Raw genomic sequence first — 23,949 nt, forward strand, 5'->3', positions numbered from 1 at the left:
CGCATTTCTTCCTCCGATACAAATCGACGGTCACAAACGTCTTTTTTCAGGCCTCCAAAAATTTGGAAATCGCTTGGGGAGAGATCGGGCCCACATATTGCCAGAGTTGTTTGGATGGGGGAGCCGTTACACATCCCCCATACAGCCCCGATCTCTCCCTATCCGATTTCCATATACACTCCTGGAAATGGAAAAAAGAACACATTGACACCGGTGTGTCAGACCCACCATACTTGCTCCGGACACTGCGAGAGGGCTGTACAAGCAATGATCACACGCACGGCACAGCGGACACACCTGGAACCGCGGTGTTGGCCGTCGAATGGCGCTAGCTGCGCAGCATTTGTGCACCGCCGCCGTCAGTGTCAGCCAGTTTGCCGTGGCATACGGAGCTCCATCGCAGTCTTTAACACTGGTGGCATGCCGCGACAGCGTGGACGTGAACCATATGTGCAGTTGACGGACTTTGAGCGAGGGCGTATAGTGGGCATGCGGGAGGCCGGGTGGACGTACCGCCGAATTGCTCAACACGTGGGGCGTGAGGTCTCCACAGTACATCGATGTTGTCGCCAGTGGTCGGCGGAAGGTGCACGTGCCCGTCGACCTGGGACCGGACCGCAGCGACGCACGGATGCACGCCAAGACCGTAGGATCCTACGCAGTGCCGTAGGGGACCGCACCGCCACTTCCCAGCAAATTAGGGACACTGTTGCTCCTGGGGTGTCGGCGAGGACCATTCGCAACCGTCTCCATGAAGCTGGGCTACGGTCCCGCACACCGTTAGGCCGTCTTCCGCTCACGCCCCAACATCGTGCAGCCCGCCTCCAGTGGTGTCGCGACAGGTGTGAATGGAGGGACGAATGGAGACGTGTCGTCTTCAGCGATGAGAGTCGCTTCTGCCTTGGTGCCAATGATGGTCGTATGCGTGTTTGGCGCCGTGCAGGTGAGCGCCACAATCAGGACTGCATACGACCGAGGCACACAGGGCCAACACCCGGCATCATGGTGTGGGAAGCGATCTCCTACACTGGCCGTACACCACTGGTGATCGTCGAGGGGACACTGAATAGTGCACGGTACATCCAAACCGTCATCGAACCCATCGTTCTACCATTCCTAGACCGGCAAGGGAACTTGCTGTTCCAACAGGACAATGCACGTCCGCATGTATCCCGTGCCACCCAACGTGCTCTAGAAGGTGTAAGTCAACTACCCTGGCCAGCAAGATCTCCGGATCTGTCCCCCATTGAGCATCTTTGGGACTGGATGAAGCGTCGTCTCACGCCGTCTGCACGTCCAGCACGAACGCTGGTCCAACTGAGGCGCCAGGTGGAAATGGCATGGCAAGCCGTTCCACAGGACTACATCCAGCATCTCTACGATCGTCTCCATGGGAGAATAGCAGCCTGCATTGCTGCGAAAGGTGGATATACACTGTACTAGTGCCTACATTGTGCATGCTCTGTTGCCTGTGTCTATGTGCCTGTGGTTCTGTCAGTGTGATCATGTGATGTATCTGACCCCAGGAATGTGTCAATAAAGTTTCCCCTTCCTGGGACAATGAATTCACGGTGTTCTTATTTCAATTTCCAGGAGTGTATTTGGAGCCCTGAAGACAAAATGTTCACACCTGGCTACAATCATCATTGCGTAGTTAACCGCTAACGTTTTTCCTTGAAGGCACTAACCGTCTTGTCTCACACTGGAATAAATGTATTAACCGTTATGTAGATTACTTTTGAAATAATGAACAATTTACGTACTTTTTACCACCTGTATCGTTTTCATTTGACTGTCCCTTATAATTTCCATTGATATGAAAATAGGTACAGTAATAAAAAAATTCATCTCCCGGTACGGTATACAATCCAGAAGTTTCTACTCGAACTGGTTTTGGTCACCACTGCCTCGCAACTTCTGTTACGTTACTTGCGCCGCACACTGGCCAGGCACTGAAGCGAGGATGCGACGTTCGTGTTTCTCCAGCGCTACAGTCTGCACCACGACTTAGTGCAGTCCAGTGCTATTCTTGAGTGACCCTTCCATTGGACATTACTTCGCATTGATTGGTGGTCCATGCAATTCAGTGCCGTTTATTCCTGTTCACAAGTCTTATGCAGCTGTTACAACATGGCACATGTGTGTTTTTAAATGTAGACTGAAACCCAAATGGCACTTTGTAGATAGTTTGCTCAACGGCCATCTACTTATCCACAATCAGTGAAGTGCGTTCAGTGTTTATTCGCGAGGGATGCTACATACAGGGCTATTACAAATGATTGAAGCGATTTCATAAATTCACTGTAGCTCCATTCATTGACATATGATCACGACACACTACAGATACGTAGAAAAACTCATAAAGTTTTGTTCGGCTGAAGCCGCACTTCAGGTTTCTGCTTCCAGAGCGCTCGAGAGCGCAGTGAGACAAAATGGCGACAGGAGCCGAGAAGGCGTATGTCGTGCTTGAAATGCACTCACATCAGTCAGTCATAACAGTGCAACGACACTTCAGGACGAAGTTCAACAAAGATCCACCAACTGCTAACTCCATTCGGCGATTGTATGCGCAGTTTAAAGCTTCTGGATGCCTCTGTAAGGGGAAATCAACGGGTCGGCCTGCAGTGAGCGAAGAAACGGTTGAACACGTGTATCTGGACATGCTGGAAAATTGGCTCATGTCACAACTGGAGACCGACAGCGCCGACTTCATCTTTCAACAGGATGGTGCTCCACCGCACTTCCATCATGATGTTCCGCATTTCTTAAAGAGGAGATTGGAAAACCGATGGATCGGTCGTGGTGGAGATCATGATCAGCAATTCATGTCATGGCCTCCACGCTCTCCCGACTTAAACCCATGCGATTTCTTTCTGTGGGGTTATGTGAAAGATTCAGTGTTTAAACCTCCTCTACCAAGAAACGTGCCACAACTGCGAGCTCGCATCAACGATGCTTTCGAACTCATTGATGGGGACATGCTGAGCCGAGTGTGGGAGGAACTTGACTATCGGCTTGATGTCTGCCGAAACATTAAAGGGGCACATATCGAACATTTGTGAATGCCTAAAAAAACTTTTTGAGTTTTTGTACGTGTGTGCAAAGCATTGTGAAAATATCTCAAATAATAAAGTTATTGTAGAGCTGTGAAATCGCTTCAATCATTTGTAATAACCCTGTACATTTCATGCACACACGTGCATTATAGTCGTATATTTTGCAGCACTCCAAATATGTAGCATTCTGGTGCCAAACCACAAAGTTATCTTGTCTCGGTGTTCACGATGGAAAAGACTAAATCACGTTCTGGTAGTAATTCCAATCTGTCGGCAAACTGTACTGGACGGGCACATTTGCCATCAGCAATATCTGTGCTTTACTATTATTTATCACCAAATGTTATTTTAAGACAACGCTAGTAACCATATGCTGCGTTATAGCACTGTGCGAATCACACTGAGGTGACAAACATCACAGGATAGGTATGCACGTACGCAGATGGCGGTAGTATCGCATACGCAAGGTATAAACGGGCAGTGTATTGTCGGAGATGTCATTTGTACTCAGATGATTCACATGAAATGTTTTCGATGTGATTCTGGCCTCACGACGGGAGTTAACAGACTTTGAACGCAGAATGGTTGTTGGAGCTAGACGCACGGGGCATTCCACATCGAAAATCGTTAAGGTATTCAATATTCCGAGATTCACAGTATCGAGAGTGTGCTGCGAATGCCAGATTTCAGACACCTGTCACTATGGACAACACAGTGGCCGACGGCTTCGTTTAACGGCCGAGGGCAGCAGCGTTTGCGGTGAATTCTCAGAGCTAACAGACAAGACTAGCAACACTGCGTGAAATAACCGCAGAAGTAAATCTGGGGCGTGCGACGAGCGCATCTGTCAGGACAGTGCGGCCAAATCTGGCGTTAAATGGCTATGGTAGAAGACGACCGGCGCGAGTGCTTTCGTGACCGATCGGTTGGACCCAAGAGACTGGTCAGATGATGGTAGGGTGCGAGTGTGGCGCAGACACCACGAAACCGTGGACCCAAGTTGTCAAGAAGGCACTGTGCAAGCTGGCGGTGGCTCTGTGATGGTGTGGGCCGTGCTTACGTGGAACGGACTAGGTCCTCTGGACCAACTGAACCGATAATTGGTTGGAAATGGTATGTTCGGCTACTTGGAGCCCATTTTCAGTCATTCGTAAACTTCATGTTCCCGAACAGCTCCGTCACGTCATCGGGTCACAAATGTTTGCGACTGGTTTGAAGAATATTCTGGGCAATTCGGCCACCCAGATCGCCTGACATGAATTCCGTCGAGCATTTATGAGACATAACTGAGAAGACAGTTCGCTCACAGAATTTTGCACCAGCAACATTTTCGTGATTATGGATGGCTACAGAGACAGTATGGCTCAGTATTTGTGCAGGGGACTTCCAAATACTTGCTGAGCCCATGCCACGTCGAGCTGCTGCACTACGCTGGAAAAAGGAGGTACGACAGGATATTTGGAGATATCCCATGACTTTTTTGCCACCTCGGTGTATGTTCGCGTGAATAAATAAATATTTAAGTGCTGCAACATGTCCTTCTAGTACATGTTCGATGTGAGGCATAATGTACCAATAGCCCCTGTTGGAAAGAGAGTTCGTGTACTCAGCAACAAACTTTTGACTGTGTCGAGTGTAATGTCGTAGTGTGTGTGTTGTGGAAGTGCGAGTTGTGTTGAATTCAGCATCGCTTGCGGAAAGCATTGTGCAAAAAAAAAAGCATATCACAACAATACAGGTGAAGCTGGTGAGTTGTGACTTAAATGTTACATATGTTTGCCAAAGTTATCGAAATATATTCGTGATATTCACTGGTGGTGTTGCACAAGCTCTTTTTGGCGATTTACTAGCTTGCGTTGCTTTTTACTGTTATACTTAATCCTTCTAAAATAACTTATAGGTAATTTTTCAATGGAAGTGACGTAGAAGGAAATATATTCCTTAATTTTTAGCAGCATCTGAAATGTTCCATAATGTTCAAGTAAAGTATTATTTGGCTCCGCTGATGTAAAGCTCCTGACAGCAGGTCCGCTTGTCAGCTACGGTATGCGATAAGGAAATTTAAATGTGGTTCTTATCAATTTATTTATTTAGCTATACATTTAATGGGTGTACAAACCATACACTCCTGTGTGCATGACAGGCGGACACGTCTACAACACACAGTTCCTTTGTTATCTGCTGCCAGCGTTTACGCTGACGATCACAGAGTTGACTGAGGCCATTAAACGTCGGAAAATATGGATTGCATCCCTTCGCCATCCACCACACCTGTAAAACTCTGTTCCGCAGTATCCTCAAAATCCTGGCCAAAGTCCCCTTGATTTCGCCTCCCCCTAAAATTCTTCGACATCTGGTTTTTGGAAATGCTCTTCCAAACGAATCCCCTATTGGTTCATTCAATTTCTCTCTCTTCTCAACGATATTAAACACCCACGCACATCTTATGCTGTAAATCCTGTAACTAGAAACCTCTTAACTTGTGATTCTTGAAATTTTTCCGGCTTGAACCGTACTGCACTAAGTTTCGGGATTGCAGCCGGATGACGTGAACTTCTTGCCACGATATTTCTGCTGAGAACCATTCACCATCTTAGGGTTAAGTGTTTTGTGCTGGTGATTGCTAGTTCGCGTCGCTGACTTTATACCAAAAAATTGGCGCGGAGAGGCATGTGCAACGGCAGCAGTTACGTGACCTCTGTCGAGTCTCGCGCCCTCTTCGAATACTGCTCCATCTATGGCGCGCAAGCGCAGGCGCAATGTGATACTGCGTGCTCGCTCTCTGTCGGAATGCGGGCTTATGGAGTTAAAATTCATATGTTATATTAATAAAAGTAGTTGTCGCTAGACGTGTCAGCAGCCATAAAGTGTTTACTTTCTGCGGATATCAAAGAAATTACCGGCTGCCACACCTTATCCAGTTGAAAGCACTTTCCTCCACCTAATTTTTATTCAACAGTGAATATCTTGACGGTGTTGCCAAGGGTAGGTCTCTTTCGTCTTTGGTAGCAAACTTTTTTATGGGAGACTTCGAGCAGAAGGCACTTGATTCGGCAGAAGTTGAACCAAAATTTTTCTGCCGATGTGTAATTTGGCCCCACAGCAAAGAACAACTATCCGCTGTCTGGATCATCTGGATTGAACACGCGAGAATATCAAGTTTACGATGGAAGTGGAGAAAGGCAGTTGTCTCTAGATGTCTTGGTCAGTCGGAAAGTGGATTCACCATTGAGGCATTCCGTTTACTGTAAGTCCATACATACAGATTCAATTTTCAGGCGCCGAGCTGCCACCACTCATCACAAACTATGGGCCTCTTTCGAACGTTGGTGCACCGGGCACATGTTGTGTCTGATGGAGACAGACTTGCAAAGGAGCTGGAACACCGACAATCTGTGTTCAAGGATGATGGATATTCTCCACATCAGATCTGCATAGCTTTAAGGAGGGCGAAACCTGACTACCCACACGATCAAGAGAAGGAGCGGCGTTCCTATCATGTGTCGACAATATTTCGTCGAAATTAGGCAAAATCTTAAGGAAACATCATATCAAAGTAATCTTCTGCTCACGTACAAAGACGTTAGTTCTTCTCAATTCGGTAAACGACGTTTTGGGGATTGCGGAGGCCTGGAATCTTCAGAATACCTTGCCAATGTGACAAAGGCAACGCACGCAGTGCATCACAGTGCGTGAAAGGTGCGTTGAACATGATAGCCACACGCGCCTTTCGCAGTCCAGGAAGTCAGCCATAGCCGAGCATTGTACCTCACAAGACATTCCATAGATTATTCCCTCACGGAAATCTTGGCCTCGACAAGATCATTTTGGGACTCAGTTGTTAAGGAATCGGTGGAAATACGTTTGGCGGAAAATCTTATTTATCGTGATGGCGGCTTTCAACTGGATAAGGCGTGGGACCCGATAATAATAATAATAATGGCGTGTGACGAGGGCCTCCCGTCGGGTAGACCGCTCGCCTGGTGCAAGTCTTTCGATTTGACGCCACTGCGGCGACTTGTGCGTCGATGGGGATGCAATGATGATGATTAGGACAACACAGCACCCAGTCCCTGAGCGGAGAAAATCTCCGACCCAGCCGGGAATCGAACCCGGGCCCTTAGGATTTACAATCTTACAGTCTGTCGCGCTGACCACTCAGCTACCGGGGGCGGACGTGGGGCCCGATGATTTCTTTGATATCTACGAATGACTAGTGAGGCGTCTAGCGGCAGTTAATGTTATTAATCTGAAATCTGTATTTTAAGTAAGCAAGCCCGCATTCCGACAGAGAGCGCGCATGTAGTATCACCGTAAAGCAAGCACCTGCGCGGCATGGAGCAATATTGTAATAGGGTGCGAAACTCGACAGAAGTCGCTCATGCAGTGGCTGCCGTTGCGCATGCGTCTGATCCCTAATTTTTGGTACAAAGTCAGCGATGCGAACTAACAGTCTCCAGTACTAAACACTCACCCAAAATGGCTGAATGGTTTTCAGCCGAAATATCGTGGTAAGAAGTCGACGTCATCCGGGTGCAGTCCTGAAGCTTTATGAAATAGCTGTTAACTTATCATCAGCCTTCTCATTTCTAAATAAAATACGCTGTCATTGTCCCGATCTTTCGCCTACACCCCTCCAACCAAGCGAGGTGATGCAGTGGCTAACCGACTGGGCTCCTTTCGGGAGGACTATGGTTTAGATTTGTGTCTGGCCATCCGGATTTAGATTTTCCGTAAATCATTTTAGGTAAAGCCCATGATGGTTTCTTTAGAAAGGATATCACTTACCGTGCCACATTCCGAGCTTGTACTTCGTTCGTACTGAACTCGTCGTTCAAGGGGGGGGGGGGGGGGGTTAGAAGTAATCCCCATTCCTTGTTTCCTTCGACCCTATCCCTCCAAATCCTCTCTCAGCGAAACTTCAACAGTTGCTCACCCGAAAATCTAGGAAATAAAAGGTGTGTTTTTTAAGTAAGTACCGTTTTGAAACTAAAAAAAGTCGTGCTAAGATATCTCAATTTTGTTTTTACATGAAAGCCTGTACCTTAATCTACGCACAGACGCCATTACAGCCTGATTCTTCCTTGTTTACGTTGTGTACTGAGTGTTTTAAGATGTCTCCGATAATCGTGAGTCCCGCCTACTGTGACGTACGGGGTGTTATAAGATTTCTTAGTGCTAAAGGCCTAAATGCGATCGATATTCATCGTGAGATCTGTGCAGTTTATGGAGAAAACATTATGAGTGATGGAATGGTAAGAAAGTGGGTGAGAGCATTTAAAGATGGCCGCACAAATGTGCATGATGAACAACGGAGTGGGCGTCCTTCGGTCGTTAATGAAAGTTTTGTGCAGGAAGTGGACAATAAGGTGAGAGAAAACGGACGCTTTACGATTTCCTCCTTGCGGGATGACTTTCCTAATGTTTCTCGTAGTGTTACGTATGGCGTTGTGGCCGAGCACTTGAATTACCGAAAATTGTGCGCGCGTTGGGTACCCAAAACAAAACCAAACGTTTAGACAGTGCATTGACTTTCCTTGAGCGGTACCACGACGGTGATGATTTCTTAAACCAAATTGTTACGGGCGATGAAACATGGGTGGCCTACGTCACACAAGAATCAAAGCAACAGTAAATGGTAGTAGAGCGAGGGCATCGTTTTGCTGCAAGACAATGTCCGTCCGCATGTGGCGAATCAGACCAAAGATCTCATCACATCTTTTCGATGGCAAACTCTAGATCATCCTCCGTACAGCCCCGATCTTGCGCCCAGTGACTACCATCTGTTCCTGCACTTGAAAAAACACCTGGGCGGTCAGCGTCTTCAAGACGATGACGAAGTCAAAACAGTGGTGATGCAGTGGTTAAGTCAGGCGGCAGACTTCTATAAGGAGGGTATTAAAAAACTGATACAACGTTATGACAGGTGCCTCAATACTGAGGGAAATTATGTAGAAAAGTAGATTAAGGTAGAGGCTTTCATGTAAATGTAAAATTATTGAGATATCTTAGCACGTCTTTTTTAATTTCAAAACGGTACTTACTTAAAGAAACACGCCTCGTACTTCACATGGGGTGGCCTACTCCTCACCATACTCTTCATCACTGCTCCCCTCTCTTACGCATTTTTTATTTAGAGTCGTCTCCATGACTGTGACTCTTAACTTCATCTATCTAGAGTCTAGACGTACCTGAACTCCAGGAGACTAAAGGTCTCCTATTCCTCCAAGTTAGTGACTTATTTTTTCGGTTTGTGGCTGGGAGACTGTTATTACAGTACACGATGAAAGTACCCACACCAAGCTGACGGGAAAGAGCGCAGCTTGTCTTTTGAAAGACATCGCTCTTGACGGGCCGACAAGAAACTGAAACGGATAAACCGATAAGAAGCACACTTGCGAGGTCCGCGGCGTGCGGCGTACCTTGGGCAGGGCGGCGAGGCACTGCTGCTTGACGTCCCAGACCAGCTGGTCCCTGGGGAACTGCAGGCACTTCTGCACGTTGAGCTCGGGCACGTGCACGCGCACCAGCAGGTAGCCCTCGTCCGCCGCCTGCTGCTGCTGCTGGGCCGCCGCGGGCCCGCCCCCGGGGCCGGCGCCGCCCCCGGGGACAGGGGCTACGGGCACGGGCGGGGGCGACGCCGTGGGGGCCGGCAGCGCCACGGCCACGGGCACCGCCGCCGCCAGCGGCACCGGCGAGCACGCGCCGCCCCCAGCGCTGCCGCCGCCGCAAGCCGAGCCGCCGTCCTCCATCACAGCTTCACATCTGCGGACAAACGACGCACTCACCAACACGTTGCAGGGAAGCAGCCTACTCACGCCTTATAAAATTCACATCGGTCTTTCCATCGTGTGCCAGCCAGTCCACCGTAACTAGCTCTGCGTCATAAATATTGCGCAATACTTTAAAATGAAGTAAATAACCTGAAACGTTTCTAGCATGTCAGGAGTAATACAAAATCAATATGTGTTGGATATCAGTTCAATAACTTTAACCATTTTCGAAATTTGGATGTTTTTCTGTAAAAATCATTGACGCAACAGAAAAGAGCTACAAACTCAAAAATTTATATTTAGATTCCTTTTGCATAATAATTTAGTAGAAACAGTTTTCTGGATCTCACAAATTAAAATTTCAGTTGAAATTCATGATTTTCTGGTTTTTGTCTTAGAAATTAAGGAAGCAAGATAGATTAAGTAGGCGAATAAATAAAGCTAGGATGTTTAAATTTAAGTAGAAGGGAGATCCGCTATAATCATAAAAATGTGAGAAGTTTCAACAGAATAACTATAAAACTATTGCTATAGCGTATCTCCAAAGAGCAAGTTCAGAGCTCGTCTACTGCGTGTAGTGTAATTAAATTAATTCTCTCGCCCAAAATATTTGACTTAGCCACGTCAGACTTTTATTATGATTACTTACTTGTGTGCTGATTGCACAATTAAACTGAAAGCTTCATCGGCTATCAGCAAAGGAAGCAATGATTTATTCGATAACTTAAAGTGGTGCATTACTAGCCCAGCGGCTAGTCGGGAGAGCGGATTTGATCAGACGTTCCCTTAGCCGTCCGCACCGCGGCTTTATATGTAAGAAAGCTGCGTGAAAAACGAAGGCCCCACTTCTCTCCAGACGCTGATTAGCTTTACCTGTGCCGGTAAACAGCCTCGGATGCAGTAATAAGTTACTCGGCATACGCGTAACCATGAAATCGTTTCCGAGTGAAGTATTAATTCTGGGATGACTTTAATGATCTATCTTCAGTTTGCGTGTGTCGTATTTTCACATGCCGCCGGAGGACAGACATTCTACCATTATTTGGCTGGCTCTGAGCACTATGGGACTTAACATCTATGGTCATCAGTCCCCTAGAACTTAGAACTACTTAAACCTAACTAACCTAAGGACATCACACAACACACAGTCATCACGATGCAGAGAAGATCCCTGACTCTGCCGGGAATCGAACCCGGGAACCCGGGCGTGGGAAGCGAGAACGCTACCGCACAACCACGAGCTGCCGACTACCATTATTTAGCGTGGCGTTTAATGAACATTATCATCAAATTATGGCGAGCATTCACTTAAACATTTAATTTGAACAGTTGTAGTGGCATCAGCGCATTAGACTCTGAACTGCTCTGGTAGTTGGATTGTGTGTATTCTTTTTGGTCTGTGACTTTCAGAATATAGTGAACATTTTAGAGAGAATGGTTTTTGATTATGAATCCCAGACAACCTCCTAATTCCTCAGAGCTATAAGCTGTAGCTATAAATGTATTTCTCAGATGAAGTGGGCACTAGGAATTCTAATTACAGGCTTCACGTGTTGCTAATCACTTTCTGGTTGCCAGTATTGTAGTTAGAGAGCCAGTGTTGAGAACGGCAAACAGCATTAAATATATAATAGGAACATTAACGATTATTCCACCCGCCGCCCCACAACGTCCACACATCGACTTTGCTAAAGAACTGCATCGTGAATTCTCCAAAGGCCGCCCTGCAAACGGTGTCATGAGTTCTCCAGAAGCAGCTGTGACTGACAAAAATAGTGAAGCGCCCAGAAGAGACGTCAGATGTCATTCACACATCAGCGCGGCGGGTTTGTACGACATGCGTTGAGCAGTTCTCTTAGGTTGTTCGCAGATGATGCTGTAATTTACCGTCTAGTAAGGTCATCCGAAGACCAGTATCAGTTGCAAAGCGATTTAGAAAAGATTGCTGTATGGTGTGGCAGGTGGCAGTTGACGCTAAATAACGAAAAGTGTGAGGTGATCCACATGAGTTCCAAAAGAAATCCGTTGGAATTCGATTACTCGATAAATAGTACAAGGCTGTCAATTCAACTAAGTATCTGGGTGTTAAAATTACGAACAACTTCAGTTGGAAAGACCACATAGATAATATTGTGCGGAAGGCGAGCCAAAGGTTGCGTTTCATTGGCAGGACACTTAGAAGATGCAACAAGTCCACTAAAGAGACAGCTTACATTACACTCGTTCGTCCTCTGTTAGAATATTGCTGCGCGGTGTGGGATCCTTACCAGGTGGGATTGACGGAGGACATCGAAAGGGTGCAAAAAAGGGCAGCTCGTTTTGTATTATCACGTAATAGGGGAGAGAGTGTGGCAGATATGATACGCGAGTTGCAAAGACATTTTTCGTCGTGGTGAGATCTATTTACGAAATTTCAGTCACCAACTTTCTCTTCCGAATGCGAAAATATTTTGTTGAGCCCAACCTACATAGGTAGGAATGATCATCAAAATAAAATAAGAGAAATCAGAGCTCGAACAGAAAGGTTTAGGTGTTCGTTTTTCCCGCGCGCTGTTCGGGAGTGGAATGGTAGAAAGATAGTATGATTGTGGTTCGATGAACTCTCTGCCAAGCACGTAAATGTGAATTGCAGACTAATCATGTAGATATAGATAACTAAAGGAACATTTTTTTCTGAAAGCAGGTTGGTCACATTCCGGATTCCAATAATTCATTTCATTCTCCACCCTTTTGGCTACAAAATCCCCAACATACTCTCCGTTCAATGGGACGGCCTTACGCCACCTTGCTGGGAGGCCTCTAAGCCCGCATTGTATCACTCTATTGGTCGATGTCGGAGCCAACTTCTTGCTGGATCATCCGCGTACTGCTTCCCCCACAGAGCATCCTTCACTGGGCCAAATAGATTGAAAGTGCGAACGAGATCCGGGCTGTTTGGTGGATGAGGCAGAGCAGCCAATAAAGTTTTCTGAGCTCCTCGCGGGCTCGCAGATTTGCGTGAGGCCTCGCTTCGTCACGGAGAAGTTTCGTTGCATTTTTTTGTGGCGACCAATGCCCTGAGACTCTTTCTTCAATTTTTTTCTTCACCTTGAGGGGTGAACAGTAAAACAGAAGTGATTTCTGGCGTTCCCCAAGGTAGTGTTATAGGCCCTTCGCTGTCCCTTATCTATATAAACGATTTGGCAGACAATCTGATCAGCCGTCTTCGGTTGTTTGCAGATGACGCTGTCGTTTATCGACTAATAAAGTCATTAGAAGATCAAAACAAACTGCAAAACGCTTTATAAGAAATATCGGAATGGTGCGAAAGTGGCAGTTGACCTTAAATAACGAAAAGTGTGAGGTCATCCACATGAGTGCTAAAACGAACGCGTTAAACCTCGGTTACACGATAAATCAGCCTAATCTAAAAGCCGTAAATTCAACTAAATACGTAGGTATTACAATTACGAACAATTTAAATCGGAAGGAACACATAGAAAATCTTGTGGGGAAGGCTAACCAAAGACTGCGTTTTATTGGCAGAACACTTAGAAAATGTAACAGACCTACCAAGGAGACTGCCTACACTTCGCTTGTCCGTCCTCTTTTAGAATACTGTTGCGCGGCTTGAGATCCTTACCAGATAGGACTGACTGAGAGCATCGAAGAAGTTCAAAGAAAGGCAGCACGTTTTGTATTAGCGCGAAATATGGGAGACAGTGTCACAGAAATGATACAGGATTTGGGCTGGACATCATTAGAAGAAAGGCGTTTTTCGTTGCGACGGAATCTTTTCACGAAATTCCAATCACCAACTTTCTCCTCCGAATGCGAAAATATTTTGTTGACACGACCTACATAGGGAGGAACGATCACCAAGATAAAATAAGGGAAATTAAAGCTGGTACGGAAAGGTATAGGTGTTCACTTTTCCCGCGCGCTATACGAGATTGGAATAATAGAGAATTGTGAAGGTGGTTCGATGAACCCTCTGGCAGGCACTTAAATGTGATTTGCGGAGTATCCATGTAGATGTAGATGTAGATGTAGACATCAAACAAAATAACCCCTCGAGAGACCCAGAAGACAGTCACCATGACTTCACCGGCTGAGGCTGTGGCTTTGTTGAGCTTTTGCTTCGGAGGAGATGTGGTGCAGAGCCACTCCATGGATTGGCGTTTTGTTTTCGTCTCGAAGTGATGAACCCATGTTTCATCGGCTGTGATGAAGTTTGACAAAAAAAGGTCACGATCAGCCTTCTAAAGCGCAAGCAATTCCTCATAGATGGTCCTTCGTTGCTCTTTATGTTCTTCTCTTAGCCCAGCGGGCACACAGCTTCGAGTACACCAATGGTGGACGCGTGCGCCAGCACTACCAAGAAGACGTCCAGTTGTGGAGCGACGTTTGATTGTATCCGTCGGTCATCTCCAATGAGTTCCAACGTGCAGCAGTCAGCTCTGTGCGGCCAGCCGTTACGCGCGAGATCGACCTTGCAATAGTGACAAGACGCCTCGCCCAACGGCTCTCCGTGTTTTTGTTCACTGCCAGGTCTTCGTAGACATTCCGCAAGTGGCTATGAATATCTGTGATGCTCCGGTTTTCCACCAAAAGAGACCCGAATGACAGCTTTGTGCTTGGAACACTCCAGCATTACAGATGCTGGTATGGAGCCGCCGCCGCCTATGGGAACTTCATGAAACTGTAGGGGCCAAAGCAGAACTACTCCACGTTGTTCTACAACAGATTCCGCACTTTTTTCTACCGAAATTGTGGTACCGAGCGCCGCGGGTTTCGAATCCGTGCAATACGACATGGACCTCGAATACAACTAGAGGTCTAGATCCAGCCGTCGCGCCGTAAGCCGTGGCGGCGCGCGCGCTCCTGGCTTGGGTATAATGTGAGGGCGCCACGGTGGAGCACGTGGTCCCAGCGGCCAATAGCAACGTGCTCTATCAGGTATTTAAAACGCCTGCCTCTCGCTCAGCAGGCAGTCTGATATTCGCGTTAGTCTATCGACATCTCACCTACAGACAGCGTGTTTACTTGGTTTCCGTGTACGAGTGGACATCGTGGATTCGTGAGGTTTCGCTTGTGACCCCGTTGCTATTTGCGTGTTGTTGTTCGTTAGGTCTTGCTCGGTCGTTCGTCGTTGTTCGAGTCCGTCCTTCCCCGTTCGTTTTGCTTGTTCGCGGGGCGCTCCTGTTTGGTCCCGCCGCGCTTTCGTTCTCGGCAACACAACAGAAATCGTCTGAGAAAAAAATGTGTTGTACTGCTTTTTGAACGCTGTTTATCAATGCCTAGTGTTGTGATTCTTTGTGACAACTAGAGCGGCCATCGGAGTGCATTTGTATTATTTTTGTTTAATGCTGTTGCCAGGTCCAGTATGGAATATGCGGGGCGTGAATAGTGACAGATGTTGGGTGATCACTGCGAAGGACTCGGAGATGCCATAAACTCGTGTTAAACAGAGCTATCGCCATCTGACAGAGTTTGAACTGAGCCTCTTTGTGTGTCTCCATTTGGCAGGCTGGTCGAATCGTGCAGCATCCAGATTTGTCGAACATTCAGATGCGACAGTGGCCTGATGTTGGACAGCATGGGAATCTGAGGGCAAGCATACTAGTTGTCACCGTTCCCGTCGACCACGTCCGGCCACCAGAAGGGAGGAAGAGTAAGCAATGGACTCCCTGCAACGTTCTGTGTCATCCGGGAGACTCGCAGCAGCTGGACTAGAGAATTACTGCCCCACGTGTGGGCTGCCGTTAACATCGAGAAAATGAACGGCTGCGTCTGGAGTGATGCCGTGACAGGACGCATGGGCTGCTGATGAACGGAGTCGCACTGTGTCCAGCGATTCGCGGTTCACACTGCCGTAGGTGATCATCACCGTCGAGTGTGGCGGCGACATGGGGAGGGACTCAATTCTTCCAACGTTTTGGAGATGCACAGCCACGTTACTCCTGGCATCATGGTGTGGGGAGTTCGGTCGCGGCTGGTAGCGATCGATGGAACTCTGATTGGCGTAACTGTATGCCCCGGACGTATTGTGTCTTCATTTGTTAACTTTCATGAAATACTACAGTGGTGCCATTTTTCAACAGGACAATACTCGTCCACGCATGGCACGTGTCCTTATGAACTGCCTGAGTGGCCACCAACACCGCCAGATGTGCCTGCGATAGAACGTGTGTGTTTGTAGGGAGGGGGAGAGGGGGGGGGCAGGATGTCAAGCACCAGTTCTGGACCAGCTTGCTCAGGAGAGGGTACAACGCCTTCATGACATTTTTCCGAAATGAATCAGTGCATGCCGGAAGGAGTGTAATGTCATACTGTTAAGCGGAGTCACTGCCGAGTTCTTCCTAAATTTGACATTATTTTGAAATCACTGAAATAACTTGACACACCCTCTCACCCGGTGAGATTTCATTTCGTTTCTTTCTCCCCTTCTGGGTGCTTCACGTTTTTTTTAAGGCACTCTACATTTTCTCACACACAAGCAATTTCTGCCAAGCGACCATCTTCAAGTCACGGATTAGCATTGTATCAAGTTATAGGAAGGTCTTTTGGCGTCAAATAGATAACTGTTCTTAGTTGCAGTATCAGCCACAAGTGCCATTATTATACATTTTTCATCAGTCAAAAAATGGACTATCCGTTGCAGTGTTCAACATACTGTGTAGCCAAAATGGTATCAAATATTGAATGCTGTTCGTTTGTTTAGGATCTTTACGAAGTTGGGTTAACGGAAGATCAAAATGGTTCAAATGGCTCTGAGCACTATGGGACTTAACATCTATGGTCATCAGTCCCCTAGAACTTAGAACTACTTAAACCTAACTAACCTAAGGACATCACACAACACCCAGCCACCACGAGGCAGAGAAAATCCCTGACCCCGCTGGGAATCGAACCCGGGCGTGGGAAGCGAGAACGCTACCGCACGACCACGAGATGCGGGCGTTAACGGAAGAGATAGAGAAGATTCAAAGACGAGCAGACACCTTGTCATGTGTTCGTTTAGCCAGAGTATGAGCGTTTCCAAATTCTTCGACAAACTTCAGTGAGAGACGCTACAAGAAAGACGCTGCTGCACATCGCGGGGAGCCTTTCAACATTCCAAAAACTACGTTCCAAAACAAGACCAAAGCCAGGGATCTCTGCGGTCTTTCTCCCCGTTTACCATCCCAGAATATAACGGTAAATACGGAAATTAATGCTAAACAGTATGTACTTTCTGCACACACCACACGGGCCTTGCGTATTACAAATGTAGATGTAGGAACGCCGCTAGTAACTACTGTACATTAAAGCCAGAAACACCGAACAGCTCAAGTTTTTCCTTGTTTACTATTATAGCTCCAAGGAATTATCTACAATTTAAACACAATACAGCGCTGGTTTTCTGCTGCAGATCAAGCGGAAAATGAGGAGACGAAGCTTCCTTCTTCAATTCTGTAGGACACCTTTGAGAAGGAAGCAGTAGCAAGCAGCGAAGAGAACAAATGGTCTAAGCTGCCACTGGAACGACATTCCCTTGCGACGCTGTGACTGCTCTGAACGAACGTCGCGCGGTGGCCTATAGGGAAATTAAAAACGACACAATTAAAAACATCTGCGAAATCTAAGTCTCTTCGTTTTGTCCTCTGCGAAGTGACACTGGTTGTGAGAAAAGGCACAGTACAGACAAACGTCCCGTCGATGACGAGGTCATTAGAACCAGAACATAACCTCTGAACGGACAGGCATAGGGAAGGAAATTGGCCAGGTTCTTTCCTAAGGAACCACTTAGACATGATGACTGTGAGTTGGTGGACAATACAGGCATGTCTTCGGCATTACTAATGTGCCGGTTACCGGCTGTCTGTTAGCGATGCCGTACGGAGCTCCGGCGTACCAATGGTTTCTGCCACCATTCCGTTACCAGTGTTTTCTGCCTGGTACTACCACTTCATGAATTTTGTTTTGAGTACCAGGGCGCTTAGCATGAAACCATTGATGCTTCTGCAAGACAGACACCTAGTGCTACGAATGTATCGCAGTGCATCGTAGCAGTCACTTACAGCGTTCAAAGTAGCAGTCGGCGAGGAGTTGTGCTACGTGATCGCAGCAGATTGTAACTTACTTTTTTTTTTTAATAATGGCCATATTGAAAAAAGAGACAGTGAAAAAGAGTATGTCCAAAGTTTCTCTTAACGTAAATTTTAATTTATACTACTGCTCTTATGAGTGGTTTCGAAATGAAACCACTAGGGCAGTATTTGGTTTTTATACGAAATTTATTTAATTTTAGGTTCATTTTTGCTTGTTATTTAGGACTACAATTTGTTTTAAACATTATGAGTTGAAGGAAGTTTCGAGATATAGGATTGTGACTAGGAAAACTGTGAATCTGCTTTAAAATATATCACATGAAATGATGTGTGGTTGGAAACTGTGTGTCCTAGTTGTTCCAAAATGAAATCATCACCTTAAAACAATTGATTGTTTAATTTTTCCGAATTTCATCTTGTATTCGTTGCTTTCTGTGATAATAAAGGCTACTTTTGTGAAAAGTTTTAAAATTATATAATTTTTCATGCTGTTGGGACTCACGAGCGTCGCAGAATTCCCGTAGCAACAGTGGTCATGTCGAGAGAGCATCTGGTGCCTATGTTTTTCAAGACACTGTTACCTCATCATAGGCTGTTCTCAGTGGATATCATTAATGACTCTTCTCCCTACCCAATTAACTCATCGTCTAGCAGATCCTCCTAAGGACCTACGACGTACTGAGAGTGTAACGAGACGAGATTTTAACACACCTATTCACCTAAGATATTTATCTGGTCTGCCACAGCGGACCCATAACGTATCCACTCTTTCCTAAACTCACTGCCCACCCGAACAAATTCCATTGTTGTTATAAAAATAAAAAGTAACTGTCCAAAACGGAATTTATGGCATTTCTACTGATGGTGATCGGTTTCGGTGCGAAACTATTTTACTTAGATCATATAAGGACCCCGGTGCTCGTATCCGCTACCGTAGCTTAATGTGTCCGTCAGAATGGAGAGACCTGCACGAAAACACAATTGCAAGTGGGAATTTAGACAGAGGATTAAATAAAACGGAGACACTTGAGACAGAATGATCACGCACCCTGACGAATTCGGACGAGCGGCCTTCAGCGTCGGAAGCTTTTCCGCCGCACATTGAGAGCAGTACTCGTCAAGTGGCGATTAGCTGGCGTCAGCCGAGATGCAAAGCGGCTATTGGCGGAACAGAGGGCGACGCCGCCTGTGATCAGTCAGCAGCGATGATGGGCCGCCTCGCAGGTCACCAGAGCTGCGCCTCACTGGGCACTAAATGTGGTCGCCGCTACCAGTCTGCAGGCAGCAATCGGTGTCTGTCTGGCGAGGCGCTCTTCCATATGATGAGTGATAGTGACAATTCGATAGCCTGTTATGAATTTAAACTGATATCTTCGTCCAGTGAATCATGATACCTCGTGGGAAGAATGAAGTCATCCTACATCCCGAAATACTGCCTTATATTCCGCCTTATTAAGGTATGAACGCCATGGATAAAACACTCTAAGGGAAAAAAAAGAACAAACGACGCATCACGAAGTACGAGGGTCACTCCAAAAGAAATGCACACTATTTCTTTTTAAATCCATCTTTCATTCTACGAGATGCATTCAAGTTCTAGGGGCCCGCATCTCGTGGTCGTGCGGTAGCGTTCTCGCTTCCCACGCCCGGGTTCCCGGGTTCGATTCCCGGCGGGGTCAGGGATTTTCTCTGCCTCGTGATGGCTGGGTGTTGTGTGATGTCCTTAGGTTAGTTAGGTTTAAGTAGTTCTAAGTTCTAGGGGACTGATTACCATAGATGTTAAGTCGCATAGTGCTCAGAGCCAGCCTCAAGTTCTAGGGCCTCCGATTTTTTTTCTCCGGACTGGAAAGAGATAGAAACACGCGCATTGTTTTAAAATGAGGCCGCGTTCATTGTCAATACGTCCCAGATATGGCAGCACCGTACGGCAGATGGAATTTTACCGCCAGCGGCGAGAATGACAACTGTTTTAAATACTTAAAATGGCGACGTTTTCCTTACTTGAACAGCGTGCAATGATTCGTTTTCTGCATTTGCGTGGTGTGAAACCAATTGAAATTCATCGACAGTTGAAGGAGACATGTGGTGATGGAGTTATGGATGTGTCGAAAGTGCGTTCGTGGGTGCGACAGTTTAATGAAGGCAGAACATCGTGTGACAACAAACCGACACAACCTCGGGCTTGCACAAGCCGGTCTGACGACATGATCGAGAAAGTGGAGAGAATTGTTTTGGGGGCTCGCCGAATGACTGTTGAACAGATCGCCTCCATAGTTGGCATTTCTGTGGGTTCTGTGCACACAATCCTGCATGACGACCTGAAAATGCGAAAAGTGGCATCCAGGTGCGTGCCACGAATGCTGACGGACGACCACACGGCTGCCCGTGTGGCATGTTGCCGAGCAATGTTGACGCGCAACGACAGCATGAATGGGACTTTCTTTTCGTCGGTTGTGACAATGGATGAGATGTGGATGCCATTTTTCAATCCAGAAACAAAGCGCCATTCAGCTCAATGGAAGCACACAGATTCACCGCCACCAATAAAATTTCGGGTAACCGCCAGTGCTGAAAAAATGATGTGTCCATGTTCTGGGACAGCGAGGGCGTAATCCTTACCCATTGCGTTCCAAAGGGCACTACGGTAACAGGTGCATCCTACGAAAATGTTCTGAAGAACAAATTCCTTCTTGCACTGCAACAAAAACGTCCGGGAAGGGCTGCGCGTGTGCTGTTTCACCAAGACAACGCACCCGCACATCGAGCTAACGTTACGCAACAGTTTCTGCGTGATAACAACTTTGAAGTGATGCCTCATGCTCCCTACTCACCTGACCTGGCTCCTAGTGACTTTTGGCTTTTTCCAACGATGAAAGACACTCTCCGTGCCCGCACATTCACCAGCAGTGCTGCTATTGCCTCAGCGATTTTCCAGTGGTCAAAACAGACTCCTAAAGAAGCCTTCGCCGCTGCCATGGAATCATGGCGTCAGCATTGTGAAAAATGTGTACGTCTGCAGGGCGATTACGTCGAGAAGTAACGCCAGTTTCATCGATTTCGGGTGAGCAGTTAATTAGAAAAAAAATCGGAGGCCTTAGAACTTGAATGCACCTCGTACATGTTTGAAAGTTTTACAGTGTGTAGATACATCCTTTAGGAGCAATATTTTCATTTCTCCACATAATTTCCATCGCTCTCAACTGCCTTACGCCATCTTGGAACCAGCGGCTGTATACCCGCACGGTAAAATTCGGGACCAACCTGCTGGAGCCACTGTTTGGCAGCGTGCACAAGGGAGTCATCATCTTCAAACCTTGTTCCACGAAGAGAGTCTTTCAGTTTCCCAAAGAGATGATAGTCACATGGAGCCAGGTCAGGACCGTAAGGCGGATGTTTCAGTGTTGTCTATCCGAGTTTTGTGATCGCTTCCATGGTTTTTTGACTGACATGTGGCCGTGCATTGTCGTGCAACAGCAAAACATCCTGCTTTTGCCGACGTGGTCGAACACGACTAAGTCGAGCTTGAAGTTTCTTCAGTGTCGTCACATATGCATCAGAATTTATGGTGGTTCCACTTGGCATGATGTCCACAAGCAAGAGTCCTTCGGAATCGAAAAACACCATAGCCATAACTTTTCCAGCAGAAGGTGTGGTTTTGAATTTTTTTTCTTGGGTGAACTTGCATGATGCCTCTCCATTGATTGCCTCTTCGTCTCTGAAAATGATGGAGCCATGTTTCATCACCTGTCATAATTCTTCCAAGAAATTCATTTCCACCATTCTCGTACTGTTCCAAAAGTTCGCTGCATACCGTTTTTCTTGTTTCTCTGTGAGCCACTGTCAACATCCTGGAAACTCACTTGGAACAAACCTTTTTTAATGCCAACACTTTCAGTATTCTGCAAACACTTCCTTCCCCTATCCCAACGTAGCGTGACAATTCGTTCACTATGATGCATCTGTCAGCAGTCACCAGTTTGTTAACTCTCTCCACATTGTCTGGAGTGTGTGCAGTACGAGGCTTGCCGCTGCGAGGCCAATCCTCAACATTGCCGTGTCCGCTTTCATCACGTAACTTGCTTGCCCACTGACTAACTGTGCTGCGATCGACAGCAGCATCTCCATACACATTTTTCAACCTCTTGTGGATGTTTCCCATTGTCTCGTTTTCACAGCACAGGAATTCTATGACAGCACGTTGATTCTGACGAACGTCAAGTGTAGCAGCCATCTTGAAGACATGCTGTGACGGCGCCACTCACGGGAACAGGTTGAACTGAGTTCGAAAACAAGCGGGAAGGATGTATCTACAAACTGTAAAACTTTCACACATGCAGAATGAAAAGTGTATTTTTACAAAAAATAGTGTGCATTTCTTTTGGAGTGACCCTCGTAATTATCGGAACGAGAGAGAAATCGATAGATGTAATAAAGATGTAAAGACAGAGAAATGATTACAATTTCAGAAATACTCGATGATTTATTGAAGAAATGGAGCTTCACAAATTGAGCAAGTGAATAACGCGCTGGTCCACCTCTGGCCCTGATGCAACCAGTTACTCGGCTTGGCATTGATTGACAAGAGTTGTTCGATGTCCTCCTGAGGGATATCGTGCCACATTATGTCCAGTTGGCCACGAAGGGCAACAAAACGGTGCGTAGAATATACTTGACGTACTGCTGTGCTGTAAGGGTGCCATGGATGACAAACACAGGGGACTTGCAACGAAAAGATGTGCTACCCCTGGTGATCACTCCTGGCTGTCAGGCCGTATGGCGGACGACAACCAGGTTGGTATCTCACCGCTGTCATGGGCGTCTCCAGATACGTCTTCGCCGGAAATCTGAGGTCAGTTCGATACGGGACTCATCACTGAAGACAATTCTACTCTAGTCAATGAGTCCCAGGCCGAAGACGTGTCTGAAGACGCCCCAGACAGCTGTGGAACACCAACCCGACTGTCGCATACCACACACCGCGACAACCAGGAGTCATGGTCTGGCGTGTCGCTACTTTTCACAGCAGGAGTCCTTTGGTTGTCACCCGCGGCACAACGGCACACCTACAATATTCTATGGCTCGTTTTGTTGCCCTTCCTGGCAAGCCGTTCTGGGCTTGCATTTCAGAAAGATGCTGCTCCCCCACACACGGCGACAGTTTTTGCTGCTTGTCTTCGGGCTTGGCAAACCCTACCTTGGCCAGCAAGGTCGCCGGATCTCCCCCCAATTGAGAACGTTTGGAGCATTAGGCTGGGCCCTCGAACCAGGTCGGAATTTTCACGAAGCAACGCACCAATTGCACAGCATTTGACACGATATTCCTCAGGAAAATAGCCAACAATTCTGTCAATCAATGCCACCCACCCCATCGTGCGCGCTCGTATTTGCGACTGATGGGCCAATACAGACCTTACAACTTATCTTAGAAGCTAGATTAAGAAAAGGCAAACCTACGTTTCTAGCATTTGTAGACTTAGAGAAAGCTTTCGACAATGTTGAGTGGAATACTCTCTTTCAAACTCTGAAGGTGGCAGGGGTAAAATACAGGGAGGGAAAGGATATTTACAATTTGTACAGAAACCAGGTGGTAGTTATAAGAGTCGAGGGACATGAAAGGGAAGCAGTGGTTGGAAAGGGAGTGAGACAGGGTTGTAGCCTCTCCCCAATGTTATTCAATCTGTATATTGAGCAAGCAGTAAAGGAAACAAAAGAAAAATTCGGAGTAGGTATTAAAATCCGTGGAGAAGAAATAACAATTTTGAGAAGAGCAGTTGAACGGAATGGACAGTGTCTTGAAAGGAGGATATAAGATGAACATCAACAAAAGCAAAACGAGGATAATGGAATGTAGTCGAATTAAATCGGGTGATGCTAGGGAATTAGATTAGGAAATGAGACACTTAAAGTAGTAAAGGAGTTTTGCTATTTGGGGAGCAAAATAACTGATGATGGTCGAAGTAGAGAGGATATAAAAAGTAGACTGGCAATAGCAAGGAAAGCGTTTCTGAAGAAGACAAATTTGTTAATATCGACTATAGATTTAAGTGT

The 23,949-nt window shown here is 46.6% G+C and overlaps 2 protein-coding genes across 2 annotated transcripts in view; both read right to left on the reverse strand.

Moving 5' to 3' along the window:
* Positions 1-23,949, reverse strand: part of LOC126474226 (SH3 and multiple ankyrin repeat domains protein 3) — a 147,900-nt gene that overhangs the window by 117,032 nt on the left and 6,919 nt on the right. The window contains exon 2 of the mRNA XM_050101691.1: positions 9,479-9,821. Within this exon, the coding sequence (XP_049957648.1) occupies positions 9,479-9,821 (343 nt within the window). The remainder of the gene's footprint in view (positions 1-9,478; positions 9,822-23,949) is intronic.
* LOC126474227 (uncharacterized) overlaps positions 9,754-23,949 on the reverse strand; it is a 919,981-nt gene continuing 905,785 nt past the window's right edge. Inside the window, exon 9 of the mRNA XM_050101692.1 lies at positions 9,754-9,821. The gene's annotated coding sequence lies outside the window, so the exon portion shown is untranslated. The remainder of the gene's footprint in view (positions 9,822-23,949) is intronic.

Source organism: Schistocerca serialis, chromosome 4 (assembly GCF_023864345.2).
Source record: "Schistocerca serialis cubense isolate TAMUIC-IGC-003099 chromosome 4, iqSchSeri2.2, whole genome shotgun sequence".
NCBI classification, from domain to species: Eukaryota; Metazoa; Arthropoda; class Insecta; order Orthoptera; family Acrididae; genus Schistocerca; species Schistocerca serialis.